Consider the following 14389-nt stretch of genomic DNA (forward strand, 5'->3'; position numbering starts at 1 on the left):
AAGCTTCACTAAACTTTTACTGGGTTGAAAAAGATCTTAAAAATATTTAATACCGGTTTAAGATACTTCGAATGGTAGTCTTTCAGTGGACATAAACATTAGGCAGGCACTGTCTTTCACTTTAAATGTGTGTGTGTTTTTTTATGTATCACGACAACACCACCAACAATTGTACAGAATAAATATAATACGTAATTACGTACATATAGATTGCCATAAAATTGATTCGAACAGTCGACATCATGGGTGCATAGGCCTGGTAAAATGATATCGGGCTGTTAAGTAGTGATTAGTATATCATGCATGGTGGTGCTCAGTTTATTTTTATTTGCTTAAGGTTTTAGCGGTAGCTTCTACAGCAGCCATGGAATCCTCGACGATCTCATTTAGCTAGTGGACTCCCAAAGACCATGGTGTTGCAGGTATTTGAGAGCTTTAAAAAGTAATGCACTGAAAGAATTCTCACCCGCTGATGGGAAATAAAATGTCGAATGGCTAGAACACAGTTCACACGGTTTGCTGCGAATAATTTTCTTTTCTTAAAAATTATACATCTGAAGTAAATTGTTGGTAAATTTTTCCAATTGCCACAAAAAGGTACAGATGTCATATTCGGACATACCAAAATATAAACATTTCAATAACTTTCTTCAGACTTGAACGAAAGTGCAATTGTTCCTGGTGAAGGCATCAGAATCATTCCGCGTGATGAAAATTCGGGAACATTTTTCTGAAATTAAGTATTATTAAGGATTAAGGTACTTCAAATGCCGCAATAGAATGTTTTAGTTTCCCGAAGAAACGCTTTTAACAATATTCGATGCCAAACGTACCACATCGTAATGCCCAAAAAAGCACCTAGGTATGGATGGACAGGGGCACGCAGAGCCCGAGAGACTATATAATACTGCAACATGGAGAACAAGACCAAAACAGTAACGACTGTCCAATAGCTGGCAAATAGGCACGCCATGGCTTAAGCAGAATTAGGTCAAAAAATGCAGTGATGTTAATTGAAATTTATTGGACAGAGATTAGAGACATAAGCCTGTGCTAACCCAGCAGCCTCCTCAGCAAGGGCTGTGTAGGGCTCGACCATTCATTGCGGGTGATCTGGCCTTTCAAAATTTCGTAATTTATTATTCTGCGTGCACATAAGATACATGTACGCAGTAGACATTCAAAATTCTGAGCGTTCTTTCTCCGCAGAAAACATACAATGAAACCGACGCTAATACTTACAAAACAGATTTATTTCCTCTTGCGCTATACATGATCTTTACAAGACATCCATAAACATCGAAAAGAAAAACATCGTAGTTGACATTTATCGAAGAATAAACAAATATATTACAATAAAGAAGAAAAACGAACTTGTTCTTTCATGCTTTTACTGCATATTTGATTGGCGTTTTACACCATAGAGTACTTGATAATGCTTACATTAACATATAATAATGACAGCCGCATTTACTGGTGGAGAAAACATGCTATACGTGGCAAATCTCCATATTTTGTATGGTACTGGGTATCTCATAAATGCAAAGAGCTACAGCTGAATCAACTGAACTCACAATCTCATCAGTCATGGGCTACTAGAGAATCCAATAAGCTCTTCTTCCAGTGAGGGTCCGTCATTATTTTAATAACAGTCTTAATACTTACTGATATCTTCCTAAGTTTGTATCAAACAAAATCAACTGATATTTAGGTCAGTGGGTAGAAGGATACTGTACCTACATTTAGAGAGAATAATATGACAAGTGCTTTTAAAGTAATTATTTGCGACCAATGACAGTACCAACCAAATTATACATATTTTACATGAACCATTTAAGGAGATTACTTTACCTGTATTTCCCAAGATATATTATGAAAGAAAAATTTCTCATGCATAAAAAATATCGTCAGTGTCAGCCAACTACAAGTAGACAGAATATAACATACATAACCTTTATGTGTGGTTGTGCTTGTATGTGTACGGTTTGTATGTGCATTACTGCGGTCTAATTTTACGTCACTTAAAAAAGAACCCATTGTATATTTTGCTTTCCTTTGGAACAACAATAATACACGATGACAAATTGCTTGTAAACCTACACCAGTATACCAATACATCAAGTAATTTTTTGTCTGGAGGCTTTTATCAACATATGGTAAGGCTGCACAGTATTCGTCCCACTGACAAGGTCTCATATCATTACTTGGAAAATAATTCATGGAACAAAACCACAAAAAGCCACCTACTGTACATTTCACTATATTGTCCCTAACACTAAGTTTCATAAAAATTCATGGATAATTTTAGAAGCTGCTTTGGCAAGCTCTCATTTCAGATCCAAATTTTATTTTCAAGATAACTTGAAGGATAATTCATGGCATGGAACCCCATGAAAAACCTCATGCAGACCTAAATATCATCCCCAACAGATCTGCCAAGTTTCGTTAAAGTCTTTGGAAAAATGTTTACAAAGGGTGATAACTCTGTACATGAAGAGTAGCAAAATAACTTCTACAGCACATGTACATCTGTATACTATGTCAATCATGTCAATCAATCCCACCAAGTTGGTAAAAACTGTGTTCAATCACATAATATAGGAGACAGAATTGCATGTATAGACATTTTGATCACTATATGACTAAAGTGATAAAAATGAAACACAGATTCCTTGTGATAGTAATCAAAAGTAATTAACAATAACATACATTAATAAGACACACAAAAGGATATCCCTATCCAAAAAAATGAAGCAATACTGTTAACAGAGACTACAATATGGAGACAAATGAATCTTACCACTTCAAAGGTCTGCCTATCTATTGGGAACAATCAAAAACAGGACAGGCGTAGAAAAGTGTGCCTTTCAAGAGATGCCAAGATTTTTCTGACCTTTTAGGGGTAGAGTATGCTATGAAAAAACGTAACTGTATCTTCAAATAATTACTCTCTTTGTACTCCACTACAGGGGAGGTGTGCAAATTTACACACAATAAATTCTATATACCAGATAACTGTGACTATCTGCTGATCCAAAAATAATCTGTTTTACAATGAAGGTACAGACCAATATCAGCGCACATCCAAAAATAACACACATCGATTTAACTTCTCCAATTGGGAATACTGTCCACTAGTAAGTGATATTAATGTACATAAATGCAAAGTAAAATCAAACAAATAATAAAAATGTAAATGTTTACACTTGCTTTCAATCTTCATGCTGGGATCTTCACCAAGTGAGTAATAACTTTATTTTATGCACGAAGGTCCCAGCATGTGCATCAAAAGGCTTTAATTCTCCATTATTATTACGAGACTATGAGTATAAAGAGAATATCAAACAAAAAGGCCCTGTATGCTAAAAAAAACACTATACAGTTTTTGACATAAAGACTATAAACATGGAAAGTTGTATATTAGCACAAACATAAATGGCCAGGTTGTGCTGATCAAAAACCATCTTTTTTTGCAATTTAATTCAAGTAGCCAATATATGTGTCAGTACAGCCATATTAAGCAGTGCCAATCGTCAATATGGCTGTGAGAATCAGTTCAAAGCAGTAAAAATAACTAATAGTTCTGTCAGTACAGTACCACTAGCTAATGTGGACAGTGGTACTGTAACATTTTTCCATTTTGCCCTAAGGAGGTAACAGGGCAGCTGTACTATCCATTGATAATAGCCTTTCAAATCATATCATGATCAAGTAATCAATTGTGTTCAGCTGCAAATACAAATTTACAATGATAATAAGCAAGGTCTTTGATCACCAGTGATTTTTTTCAGTTTAGAGTGAATTAACATGTGACCCAATCTCAACACATTTAAATGAAAGAATACAAGCTGAACCCTAGTCTGACTTAGTACTTAGTATCAACAAATCAGTGTTTCAAGGAGAATGTTTTAAAATCCCATTGTGCCATAATTAAAAAAAAAGACTACTACATGTAAGTTGCGTAAAAATACCACCAATCAAACTTTTGTACATGTGAAATTGAGAATCTGTAAAATTTAAGAAAAGTACTTATTACGTTTCAATGTTATACTTTAAAGGTTTTACATTGATCAAGTTAAGCTTCATTCATCTTTGTTACATGTAAATGTCAATGTATTCATACGAAACCTTAGTGATGTTACATGGCTTTATGACAACCACCATTAAATACCAAATTGTGCTCAGCATGTGTATCATGCATTGCTGCTTCCAAAGTCTTTAGGTTCATACAGTAGAGACATGATAGCGGTTTGCACATTTACCCATGGAAAGTGAGTTACATTAAGACAACAAAGGTCACTCGCTGCTATTCCAGAATCAGCATGTTCTTACCAATATGTTCAACATTTTCAGGTCAGATACATGATTTCCTTTGCTGAGTAAGATCACAACAGATGTCCAACATGGATGCAATGTGAATCACAGTCCATCTATAGCAATAAAGCCTTGTCTTTATAGTAAGTTATCATAAGTAAAAACACAAAAGTTTCAACTGTGTTGAATAATACCTGAAGATTATACCACTTGCCTAAATGGTATTCCATACCAATACTGCACCTTATAAAGCTGTTAGACCCTATGAATGAGTGAGTGCTTGGGGTTTAATGTTATTAGACCCTATGAAAACCAGTTTCCAAATGTACTGATACAAATGAACAGCCATACATAAAGCTATGATAAAACAGTCTTTCCACCATCACTATTTACCCCAACAGAAAACTGGTGTAACAATAAAACATTTTATAAACAAAGCAATAATCTAGAAAACATAAACAATAAACTTTCTTACACACAATCTCAATATTAAATACATGCAAGTTTTAACCTGTAACCATACTTCAAATTTGCAATAAGGAGTTTATTGCCAGGGCTTACGTATCAAAGGTGATATCAAAGTGTACAACGAGTCAAGTCAAATCACTAAAGGCTTCCTAGATGTGTATGAAATACATGGATACTTGTGGCCAAAACAGTATATCATACATTAACATTATAGTGGAAAAGTTCAAATCAAAATCTGAACAGAGATTCACACCTTTGTTGAGTTTGAGCAGAACAACATTGCCTATAAATGTAACTCTGGATGCATGTATGCACTGTAAGTCTTCAGCTTTTTCAACTGAAGCAATTTTTTCAGTGGACTTCATGAATACGATTGTAATGAAAATGAGGCCAAAACAATTTGTTTGCATCATTAAATGTAAGCTTCAAAAAACTGCGCAATTTATTCCTCTACACTCCACAGTTGTCTCTATTTCAAAATATTGGTTGCAGAGGCTGTTGAAAAAGATATATAATTAGGGTACATACATGTACCACAAGCATTGCTATTGCTGGCCTTACAATTTAAAACTACTACCAGATCCTATCATTCAAACCTGGATTCCTGAAAAAGGGCAATTTCAACTTGAATGGAACACCTATGCAAAACGGGTTGTCAGCTAAGACTGTATTAAGCTTACTAATAGTCAGGTAATTATCACTTTAATCAACAGCTTTTACAAGGACGGGTTATCCTTTTCACAGAAGTTAACACCTGTAACAGTATTCAAATGTGTCATCTATTTAGAATTCCCTTCATGCGTTCATTGTCCTTAAAGGGGCATACCACCGCCGTTGCGCTGTTATTTTAGACATCTACATAAAGTTAAGACTTCCAAATGTCGAATGTTCAGTTTTATTTGGGGTTTTCCTTTGACCATCAACTCACTCGAGTCACTGTATTTGAGTGACTCGAGTGACTGATTTTTTTTTGTAAGTTACCTCCCCTTGTTGTCTCGATGCCAGCAGATGTTCAGCGAACTTGAACTGCCATGTAACTTCAGTTTTGCCATACAAATCGCTGGGGAATTACGAATACCGTATGAAACATTATCAATAGAAAAGATATTACATTTGGTTTACTACACTCATAATTCGCTTTTAATCTATCGTATTGTTTACTTGTGCGACCCACACCTGCATTGTGGGAATCTTTGCGCTGTCTCATTGCCCTGTTACCTTGTCAGGTGGACAGTTTAAACAAGTGATTGTTTTCCCGTTATAACTCTCTTAATTGACATTTTGTCAGAAAATATAGATCCAGGAGATTTAGTTTGGAGTCAAATGTAACTCACTTTTGTATTTAGTTGAACCACCTCAAAATGTTTGAATTTCTTTAGGCGGTATGTCCCTTTAACTTATACAGGCAATGATTACCTCCCCCTCCTTTTAGTATCCCTTTAATGGGGTAGACTCTGGCCCTGGATAAGGAGGTGGTGGTTCAGTCACTGGTGGCGGGGCTGTTGGTTCTATTATGCCTGGCTGGGTTGCTTGTTGAGGGTACCCTGGGGGCTGTACAGGGTAGCCCACAGGGGCTGTGGGCAGGTACGCTGGGGGAACAGCTACACCTTGGGGATAACCATAGCCATAGGGGTAGTTGCCCAGAGCATGGCCTCCTGGTAATGTTGGATAAGGAGCTGCAACATGTAAGATTATATTTATTCGATTGATGTTGAAGAATGTGCTCAAGAATTGTTTACTTTAATGGCAGTCGTCACCTTAATGGGTGGAGAATTCCTGTGTAAACTGCCTACCTTTACCTATTAACCCTCTAGACTGCTGCAACAGCTTGATTTGAACCAGTGACCTTAAGTGTCAAGTGAATGCCAGAGCATTAGCCATCTGAGCTAGAAGTAGCTACAAGAACATTTGATCCAATAGTGTTGAACTTGGAATGTTTCATTTGTACCATGGCAGACAGTGGATCCAGGAAAGAGTAACTGATGATCTTTTCACTAGTGTGGTGCCATATTGATGGAAAAAAGGTCATCTCAAAACCTCCTAAATCACATTTGAATAGAATAATAACCTGACCAGTTGTACTCACTACATTTATTTATTTATCTGATTGCTGTTATACGCCGTACTCAAGAATATTTCACTTATACGACGGAGGTCAGCATTACCATTGAAGGAAACTGGGCAGAGCATCTGCAGGTTGCTGGCAGACTTTCCCGCGTACGGCCAAGGAGGAAGCCAGCATGAGTTGGACTTAAACTCACAGTGAGAGCATTGGTGACTGGCTCCTGGTAACATGCTCTTTCATTTTGGGATAGTCTAGAGCACTACCTTAGAATTCCAAAGGAAATTATTGTCTTTCACCATCTATGCAACCTGATATACATCATATGTGTCTTTACATGTATATCTATCTATATTTTTATATCCCAAATGCAAGCCTTATTTTTGATGAGAATGATTGCTCTGCTACACCTTTCTATCTCACCACTGGATTATGTACAAATCTGTTAGATCAGCACATGATTTAACGACCACTTCCTTGGACTGAGATATCCACTGTACATGTAAACGGTACTTCATTCATGCTAAAGTTTGGAAACAAAAGGCCTGCAACTGGTGTTTGTTACTGGGTCTAGAATGCCCACCTGATGGTTGTATACCCTGTGGTTGAGGCACAAAGTGATGTGTTGTGTTGGGGTTGTTTGATGTTGTCACAGGAGCTGCTTGGTAATTTTGGCGAAGCACTGTTCCTGATGACCTTCTCGACCTTATACAACAACACCAGACAACTATAATGGTGAACACGATGGCCGACACAACCACCACAACAATCACTCCGATAACTGCTGAAAAGTCCAACCCAACAGTGGAATTTGATGAAGGACTGAAAGTATAATCTGAAAAACAGAGACATGATTAATGACATATATCCACATTAATACATTTACACCCGGCAAAACACGAAGTAGTCCTACACTGTATATATGGTACATGTATATGGACACAGACCCCCATTACAACTTCAGTTTTTCAGTAGGGACGATTGTAGTTCTGTGTATTTTAGGGTGTAAATTTTTTTTTTGCTGCCAGCCTGCCGTTTTTGGTGTACAGGTGCATGCTTGGTGTCAAAATGATGGAAATTGTCTAAGCTTTGGGCAGGTATGAGTTTTAATGGTGAAAGTTTGAAATTCTGGGCGAGAGGACACAAGGAGACAGGTGGTGATGAGGCCGCGAGTGACGTCCCCTTGGCGTTGCTAGGCACCCCTGCCAGCTGCCGGCATGGATAGGTCCAGATTTTGACGGTCAACCTATGTCGAGATTTTTACAGCTTCTTTCTCACAGGCTGGGCCAGGTATGCACCAAAGATTATTGGCCTCGGAATGTTTGGGACTGAGCTACAGCGCTAAATGTTAACATTGTCGCTTATGGAAAACTAATGGGGGTCTGTGGCCATATTTGACAAATAAAAAGATATCAGGCTGAACAACAGACCAATGCCAAGATGCTGCAATAAAGTCACTAACACACAACTAAGCTTTTAGGTTTATCTAATGGGTGAACAATTCATACAAAACACTCTATTATTTGCGACCTTGTTATATGTACTCATGATCATACAGATATAAAAGAAAGTAACTGGAAAAGATATATAAAGGCCAAAGAAGTCTACCATCATTTATATGTATAGTTCAACAATTCAAATCATATCTTAATATTTAAATGTAAATATAATGCTTACCTTCAACACTTAGCTCAAGAGAAATGCTGAAATCCCTATTGAAGTTACGACCTCTTGAAAGTTTGAGCCTCACATATCTATTTTTGGTTGATTGCCAGTTCAAAAGTGGTGCATTTGAACAGGAGTAGGTACTTTCCTGTAAATTTGAGTAGAATGTAGCATAAAATGTGAGAGTAACATCAACCATGCATCCTCACACTGGGTTTTATACAATGCAATGTACACAAATACAATAACTACATGTGTTTTATTCATTTATTTATATGACCACAGTTTAACACTGTACCTATGAATTTTACACTTATATGACAGTGGTAAGGATTCTGGATGGAGGAAGCCAGAGTGCCAGCAGTGAACAACTGCCCTTTGCCTGGTACCTGACAAACTTTCTTACTTAAAGCAGACAGGGATGGATTAAGATTTACAACTTCATTAACAGCCATGGACAGCCACAGCTAGCCAGCACCGTCTGCCTTAAAAAAAAATAAATTTTTTGTTTTACAGATATATAAAGTCAAATGTTTTAATCTTTCATTACAGATGAACAATGGCCTACAACTGGTTATTAAAACGTCATGCAGGCCAACTGATTTTCCTAAACTTTACACATGCAATGTCCCAAAACACAGAAGCAGGAGTGATACTCACATGACCTGATGAAGGAAACAAGCCTGTAAGTGACGTATAAACCTGGAACTTGACATCACAGTCATGCAAATTATACTTGATGAACTTCAACTTAAGGTCATCATACGTATCATCAGCTTTGAAAGTCAATACACAGGTGTGTCCAGTCCACCAGTTGGAACCATCAATATTCACTTCAGCGATATCACTACTACTCAATTCAATCGGCTCACTGTGGTATTTTCCATGGCACTTTGAAATCATATCCACTGAAATTACAATATATGTTATACACTGTAACAAATGCATTAAGAATGACAAAGCAAACATGTACTTATGTTTACAATATAACAGATAGCATTGAATCTTGAAATTCAAAACAAGTAAAAAGTATTTTATAATTCTTAAACAGTTTATCATGCGTCAGAAAATAGTTTGCCTGATTTTATCTAAATATTTTATTATGTACATGAAAGAATACATTTCAGAATTAAGTATGTCTATAGTGCATACACGAAAACGATTGTGAAAACCAAAAAAATTTCAAGCAGAGCTTGCAAAACAAGAGTTCAGGTGAATACAACATGCCCCCCAACAAATGCAGTTGTGTGAAATGTGTAAAAGAATACCATCAGTATTGTTGTGAGCATAACCTCTGAGGGAAATCCTCATGGGTGTTGATGACAGGTATGTGGTTACCATGAATGTTTCCACCAAAACTGAAAACTCTATGCGGAAAACAGTTGGGAGTTATAGCCCGCCCGGAAATTGTAAATCATACCTATATATATATAAGGAAGATGGCTATCTGGTTACCATGACAACCGTGGAAATGGACAAATGTGAGTCGCAACACATCGTCCTCTGTGTATCTATGCATCCACAAAAAATTAAAACTCTAAATGGAAAACAGTTGGAGTTATAGCCCGGACATGAAATCATATCATTATATATATATACATCATATGGGGAAAATAACAATCTGGTAACCAAGACAAATGCTCAGATGGACAATCATCGTCTGTGTATGTATGTATGTATCCACCAAAAATTAAATTTCTATTTAGAAAACATTTGGAGTTACAGACCAGACACGAAATCATATCTATATATATAGGGAAAATGGATATGTGGTTACCATGACAACCAAAGAAATGAACAATTGTGAGTCGCAACACATCGTCATCTGTGCATCTATGTATCCACCAAAAATTAACACTCTCCGTGAAAAACAATGGGAGACATGATTTTGTACGGATGGACAAAATCACTATAACATAATAGATACAAAAATAATAATGATATAAAAATATATTTAGGCATATTTTCCTTTACTAGAAAAGCCTAAATCAGGTTTTTGAGCGAGTAGTCTTACCTTTTTTTCCATGTACAAGTTGGAGACAAAGCATCAGAAAAACACCTGCTACACCCAACCAACTGCATGATTCCATTTTCAGAAAGTAAATGTTCTCTGAAGGGTATTATGCAGGTCCTGCAGACAAACTAGCAGGTATACTGGTAGTCAACTATCCTGTACAAGAAGCTTTTAGAAATATTATTCTCCTAATGTTTGGTGCTATCCCTGAAAGAAAGAAAACAAGAAAATACTTCACAACAGCTAGCTATATATGCTTATTGATTGTTTTCATTACAGTTTTCCAACTTCGGGGGTACATGTATACATGTTACATGTAAATCTGTTCTATGTTTCCAGTTATCTTGATGTAGTGAGTGACACACAGAAGAGACATTCTCTTTAGCAACTAACTGACAAGGACATCTGGGTGAGTACAGTCTTGAATGATTTGGCTGTAATTGACAGCATATATACTTGTAGCTTTAGAATGCTTGGTTTTTCAAAGAATATATTACTTGTCTTCTTAATTGTTGTCACTTGTAATCAGAATGAAATTATTATTAGCCTACTCCTTTAACCTACCACTAGACCCACTGCCATTCATATAACTCGCGGTACTTTTATTCCTCAACATTTTCGCATGTGAAAGATCAACTTTCAGTGTGATTTATGCACATCTTTAATTTGATATTGAAAATAAAACTACATTGCTTGGATAGGCTAATATCAGGGCTTCACTAAAAGTATAATTTTATCTATCTACACTGAATAATACCTTCAGAATATGTCTGAATAAACACCTTGCAAACATGCAAAAAGGTTAATATGTAGTGTGTTCGCTGACTGCAGAAACTGTATTCATTCTTTGAAAGGGACTTCTTTTGGGGATATGAGGAAACGAAATAAGGGGGATAGTTAGTTTTTCAGGGGTACACAAAAGAAACATGCGTAGCTGTGTGGAAATGGAGTATTATTTTAAGAGTAATATATAGTGTATATAATTCTAATTGATGAAGTGCACAGGACAATTGCTTTCACAGGTGGCTTCACTGGTGAGGGGTTGAGGTAGCATAAGTGCCTCAGTTATTTACATTTGGCAAGGGCCTACGCAGCTGCAGCTACTTGACTGGGGGAGGAGCGAGGAGAGCTAGCGCTTGTCAGTGACGTGTGGGGTAGTTCAGCTTTTCAAATCTAGCTGACTTGGGTGAAAGGGGAACAGTGGTCGCATTGGAAAATGAATCTGTCTAATGCATCTTAAGTTGGGAGGTGGGTGTGTGTGCTTTGAGGGCATGGAGAGGCCCCTTTTCAACTGTGGCTTGCGTGGGTGGATGCAAGAGCTTCCCAAAATTGACCATATCTGAAAAAGGTATTTCTTAAAGGGGCTTCAGTTGGTAGGGGCTGGGGGGGAGAGGGGGGTGGGGCTAGGATGGCAGCTTTTTAATATGTGCAATGTTTATATATTTGTCTTATTGATCATTAACACAGTGATTTGTCACTTATATAACAGCGGTCAGGTTTGTGGGTAGAGGAAACCAGAGTCAATGTGAGGACAACGGAACTGCCGCTGATCAAATGTGGCCTGCATTTGCCCAGGAATCGGGTATTGCTGAGGTACTGAATCTTAAAGTGGAGTGTATGAGCTTCAAATTTCCTTTCATTAATTTGGCCTTGAGGACTATTGCAGACATTTTGCCCGAAAGCTCGTGATGTCTCCATTGAGGGATAGATGTTAAATAACCACCGCATCCCTCACCACTATTGCCCATGACTGCCAATGTAACCCACCAACGGTTAATCTTTGATCCTTCTAAATAATCAACACTGTACATATTATTCGTGTTATAGTACTCCATGATTTTAATATGGGAGGTAAATTTGTGTCTGCGGCTTCGGGGTACTATTGCACAAGTAATATATAGACAGTTTGGAATAACAAAGCTCTATATATTACTTGTGTTATAGTACCCCAACTAAGACCTTCATATGGTGTGTGAACTGGTGTTTGAGGCTTCGGGGTTCTATTTCATGAATAATATATTAACAGTTTGCATCACCAGTGCTCTATATATTACTTGTGTTATAGTATCCCAATCTATATTTTAACATGGCAGGTGAATTGGTGTTTGAGGCTTTGGGGTACTACTTCATGAGTTATATATAGACAGTTTGGAATGCCAAAGCTTTATATATTACTTGTGTAATAGTACCCCAAACAAGATTTTAACAAAGGAGCTGAATTGGTGTTTGAAGCTTCAGGGCACGATAAGGCGACTATTATCTACACACTAACGGCCAGGGATAAAGCTTTCTCGTCTAGCATTGGATACAGTCTAGTTATTTATGCAGAGCTTCAGCCCGCCCCGCAACATTTTTTTCAAGGCATGAAATAACATGCAGTGTAGTCCCGTATATTATTCTAGTGAGGTGCTATATCATGATATTGCCACGATGTCTCAGTTGCTACATATCTCATATGCTACATCACGAAAACAAAAGTTATGCCTTTAAAACTCCCTGCTGGACACTTTGTCAATGCATATATACACTTGGTCTAGTGTTGTTTTTTCTTCTGCTATTACCGAGAGTCATGTCAGGTTATAGTGATTATAGCCCCAGGTGGCTACTTCAACTCCTCTCTGTATATTTGGCTTGCGGGGAATTGTAGCCACAGTGAGAACCAATGGTAAACCATACACCAATTCATGCCATGCCCGATAAGTCCTTTCTACACAATGGCTGCAGTGAAAAGTGGTGTCAACTTTGGCTCTTACTTCTCAGCTCGCCCGCACATGTAACATCTCACATATATTCCACTTGGTAAGGACACACAAGACCCAAATTCACCTCTAAAGCAGCAGCCATTTTGCCTTCCCCACAGTTATGGTCTGGAAAAAGTTATCATTCCTAGATGGCGCATCCGCGTTAAAAATACCTGGGATGTTGCGTGTGCGGTCGAGCTGAGAGGTAAGAGCCAAAGTTGACACCACTTTTGGACTGTAGCCATTGTTTAGAAAGGACTTTTCGGGCATGGCATGAATTGGTGTATGGTTTACCATTGGTTCTCTCTGTGGCTACGATTCTCCGCCAGCCAGATATAAAGGCAAAGTTGAAGTTGCCACCTGGGGCCCGTAATTAGTATGCCTAGTAGTAATCTGCTCTGAGCGGTCTACACAGTTTTACATATCACAACTGAATAAATTCCATATGGGTGTGACATAAAACTGACATCAAAATAGGGATATCTAACAATGTTTGTATTGTGACACTACAGTGTCCAACAGGTTAGTCTGACATGGTGAACTAGGCACAGCACAAGATGTCAACATTGACAGTAAAAGAAAAACAATGCGCCCCCATACGTTGTTGTTGTATATTTCTGAGAGACGATGTAGAGAAGATATGCCACAAAGGACATTCGTTATTTCACAGACATACATATCACTTATAAAAGCGGGTTAGTAGCCGAACTGTACACTTCTTACCAATATAACAGCCCAAAAAGTCGTCTTTCGATCGACAGTAGTCATGAAATTCCCCTTTGGCTTTAGGTAAACAGTGAGAATCTAAAACGCAAATGAAGTCTCAGCAGATCCGGAACGGACTTTACGGACGGGTGTATCAAAATTGAGGACTTAAAATTCAAGCATGCTAGTACAAATTAATACTTGTGCGGTGTTCCACCAGGAAAAAAATCATGTCCATTTAATTTACATTTTGGTTAATACCGAGAATTATTTATATTTGAACAAAAAAGAAAAAAAGAAATATGGGCTTAACTGGCACTGTATATTAGACTTAAATTAAAATAGCTCAAGGGCTTGCCTTTTTTCCCAGTCTTATGTCCGAAAACGATTTGTGAAATCTGTGACTAATATAAGTTTTTT

General features: G+C 37.5%; 1 protein-coding gene across 1 annotated transcript; it reads right to left on the minus strand.

The window, feature by feature from the left end:
• Window positions 1-1110: 1110 nt before the first annotated feature.
• Window positions 1111-14053, minus strand: LOC135469773 (uncharacterized). Its single transcript, XM_064748364.1, has 6 exons — window positions 13988-14053; window positions 10524-10730; window positions 9170-9417; window positions 8522-8657; window positions 7428-7679; window positions 1111-6458 (listed from the first exon to the last, which is right to left on the minus strand). The coding sequence occupies exons 2-6, from the start codon at window positions 10597-10599 to the stop codon at window positions 6211-6213; spliced, it is 960 nt and encodes a 319-aa protein (XP_064604434.1). The 5' UTR covers window positions 10600-10730; window positions 13988-14053; the 3' UTR covers window positions 1111-6210.
• Window positions 14054-14389: the final 336 nt, after the last annotated feature.

Source organism: Liolophura sinensis, chromosome 7 (assembly GCF_032854445.1).
Source record: "Liolophura sinensis isolate JHLJ2023 chromosome 7, CUHK_Ljap_v2, whole genome shotgun sequence".
In the NCBI taxonomy this organism is placed as follows: Eukaryota; Metazoa; Mollusca; class Polyplacophora; order Chitonida; family Chitonidae; genus Liolophura; species Liolophura sinensis.